This window comes from Hippocampus comes, unplaced genomic scaffold, assembly GCF_001891065.2.
Source record: "Hippocampus comes isolate QL1 unplaced genomic scaffold, H_comes_QL1_v1.1 scaffold45, whole genome shotgun sequence".
NCBI lineage: Eukaryota > Metazoa > Chordata > Actinopteri > Syngnathiformes > Syngnathidae > Hippocampus > Hippocampus comes.
The window spans coordinates 1498352-1501507 of record NW_017805783.1 but is presented as its reverse complement, the minus strand read 5'-3'; the positions used below and the strand labels follow the sequence as shown (position 1 = coordinate 1501507).

General features: G+C 39.2%; 1 protein-coding gene across 2 annotated transcripts in view; it reads left to right on the top strand.

Annotated features, from left to right (window-relative positions):
* rchy1 (ring finger and CHY zinc finger domain containing 1) overlaps window positions 1-3156 on the top strand; it is a 7730-nt gene extending 4574 nt beyond the window's left edge. The window contains exons 8-9 of one of the 2 annotated variants that reach the window (XM_019885214.1): window positions 1659-1779; window positions 1956-3156. In XM_019885214.1, the coding sequence (XP_019740773.1) occupies window positions 1659-1779; window positions 1956-2144 (310 nt within the window). In that variant the 3' untranslated portion in view covers window positions 2145-3156. The remainder of the gene's footprint in view (window positions 1-1658; window positions 1780-1955) is intronic. The other variant, XM_019885215.1, reaches the window with a different exon arrangement.

The window sequence follows — 3156 nt, the reverse complement described above, 5'->3', positions numbered from 1 at the left end:
CCCCCACACCCCCCAACCAAATCATCCACTCTGGGCGGTGCCAGACATGCCTCCATTCAACAAAAAACAAGTGGTTACATTTTCCGGTCAAATAATTTGAAAATGGCAGCACCGTGTCAAGTGGTCAAATAAATATGAAGAGGATAAACTCGGCCATATGTTTCATTCGTGAATCCAACGATAGACTAAAATAAATTGTTACTCTTTATTTAACTGGAGAGACCCCGAGCTGTGATACCTGTGGCCGTTTTTCTATTGAAATAGAAATGTTTCATCATAAACAGGTCTAATATTACTGTTCCTACATGTTAGCATGTGTGATATTACTGGCTGGAGATCAGAAAGCTTTCATTTGTATGAATGTTTTATTCATATTGGCTGGCAACCGGTTCAGAATGTCCCCCGCCTACTGCCCGAAGACAGCTCGGATAGGCTCCAGCAACCCCCGCAACCCTTGTGAGGATAAAGAGGATCGGAAAATGGATGGATGGATGGATGGTTGATTCAGTTATCGGTCTATATCAGCGGTCCCCAAACCTTTTCCTGTGAGGGCCGCATAAGCTTTCGCTTCTGTGATGGGGGGGCCGGGGTCAGTCTGGAACAGAAAAAGGGTGACCGCAAGAGTACGGAAATGTAAAAATGGATTGTTTTCCAGAAACCCACACAAAATGAAGCCGCCTCTTGACAGATGAGACTGACAGACGTTTCTTTGCGCTGAATGAAACAAAAACAAAAACATCGTTTGTCCACTTTGGGTTAAATACCCTGCATTCTATTTTTCTCTTACCGAACCTTTTCGCCATGATCCCGTTCTCTGAGAGAGGGGCCGGTTTCGGATTTTTTTTTTTCTGGCGTTGCCAGATAACGGCACAGAAAGATGCACCAAATGTCACCTTATTGTATCTGTGTTTATGAAATAGTTACTAATTAATAGTTAAAAATGAAAACGGTTCAGAACTAAGGAACATTTTATTGCAAAAGCCCAACTTTCTGATCAAAGACAAATCCACATCGATGAAAAATAAATCAAAATACTCTGTGGTATTTTCAGGGGGCCGGACCAAATGCGGAGGCGGGCCGGATCCGGCCCGCGGGCCGTAGTTTGGGGACCACTGGTCTATATGATAAATTGGATGCTTAAGAAGTGTAGTCGACAATTACACGGCATGTTTCATGTGATGTGTATGTAGTGGTAAAGCCCCAGATTTGTTTGCTTTATTGTTATAATCTGTACTTAATTTAGCGTTTTACTGATTTACACTGTAGTACTGTATATACCGGTACTAAGGGTAAGTTTACATCACACCTGTGTCGCAGAATTCCGGTGTCATGGTCAACAGTTACCACACTGCATGTCAAAGTATTGAGTAAGTTTATACCTGTAATTTGAGTGGATAAACTGTTTTTCATAATCATGCTTCATTTGCCTTTATCTTAGTATCGTATAATGCAATAATAGAGTTGATATTGTTTTAATAAAGATATTTATTGAAAAATGCCTTCGAAAAGGACCTTGACAAAAATAATTGCAATTATAAGGGAAAAAAGTATCCATAAGATAATTTTTCAAAATTGTTCAGCCCTAGCCCTAGAAGTATATTCCAGTCAATTTTTATTTACATATTTTGGTATAACACATTACCCTTTGCTCTTTGTAGTGCTTATCGCTGCCCTCTTTGCATGCACTCTGTCTGGAACATGGAGGAATACTGGAGTCAGATCGACAAAGAGATTGCCCAGTCACCAATGCCCATTGAATACCAGGGTACCACTGTCAAAGTACGGTGCATTCGTTTTAAATGAATTATTGTTTAAAAAGTGACCGATATGTACAAAAAGTTGCCGCGCACACACTATTAAATATGTATGTTATTAAAAATAGTCTAACTTTCTTTTTATTCATTCCTTTAATGGATATTCTTTTGTAATGTATATTTCTTTTCCCTGTGTTTAAGATTATGTGTAACGACTGTCAAGCCCACTGTACAGTGCCTTTCCATGTCCTGGGGATGAAGTGCACTGGCTGCGGCTCCTATAACACTGCGCAGGATGGAGGTCTCATCCAGCAGCATCCAGAGCCTGATAATGACAATGAGCCAGAGACAAATGCAGAGCATCAACATGATCAATCTGAGTCACCTTGACCACATACCACATGACGATATCACACTGCTCAACAGCAAATTGTCATCGGAAATAGCTTTATGCATCCCAAATGTATGTTTTACGCTGATTTAAAAGTTTGCGCAATCTGAATTTTACCATGCATTGTGGACACCCCATTAACAGTAAAATTTAAAGTGTTTTTCACAGGACAGCGGCGATATATTGGTATAGGGCCCGATCAATATGTATATTTAAAAGCAGATGTTGAGTTTTTGTAGAAAAAAAAATACAGCTTATCAGACAATTTTTAAAAACGCATGAAGTATCTTTTTCCCAAAATGCAGAATCGGGATCAGCACAAAAAAAAAGATGAAAGTTTACTTGCATCTGTGGTTAAAAATGTAAAACTTTGACTTGTGTTATTTTACACTTTTCTTGTTTGCATTTATTTTGGTTGTCAACGCTGCAATTGGCTAGTGGTCAGTCCAGGGAGCCACCTGTTGTAGGCTCTAGCAATCATGTGACCTGAATTTAAATGTGATTGAAAAATAGATGGATATTGTAAAATTGTGAGTAAATATTTACATTGTACAGTTCCCGGTTACTTTTTGTTGCCGCTTAGCCCCTAATGCAGGTATGTCCATCTCCGGTCCTGAAGGGCTGCCGTCCTGAATCAAATGCTGGAGAGGGAAGACAAAACACGCTGGACAGCGGCCTTCGAGCACCGGGTTTGGACATGCTTGCTCTGCTGGTAAGAAGAGATCTACTCTGTTTTCACTTTTCTAGTAAACCAAATTAATATAACTGTATATTAACATTTCATTGTACGCTGTCTTTCCCCTTACTGTTACATGGGGGGGCGGGGGCTCTTTTTTTCAGTTATAATTGCTAAGTTTGATCACAGTATTGATGAAATATTAAATTGTTTTGAAGGATTTCTTTTATGAATGTGCATGAATAAATATTGAGTAATTTTGTACTCAAGGGGACACAAATTTGAATTTAAGAACCACAATATAAATTGAAAATAAATGTATATTTGAAGAGCGA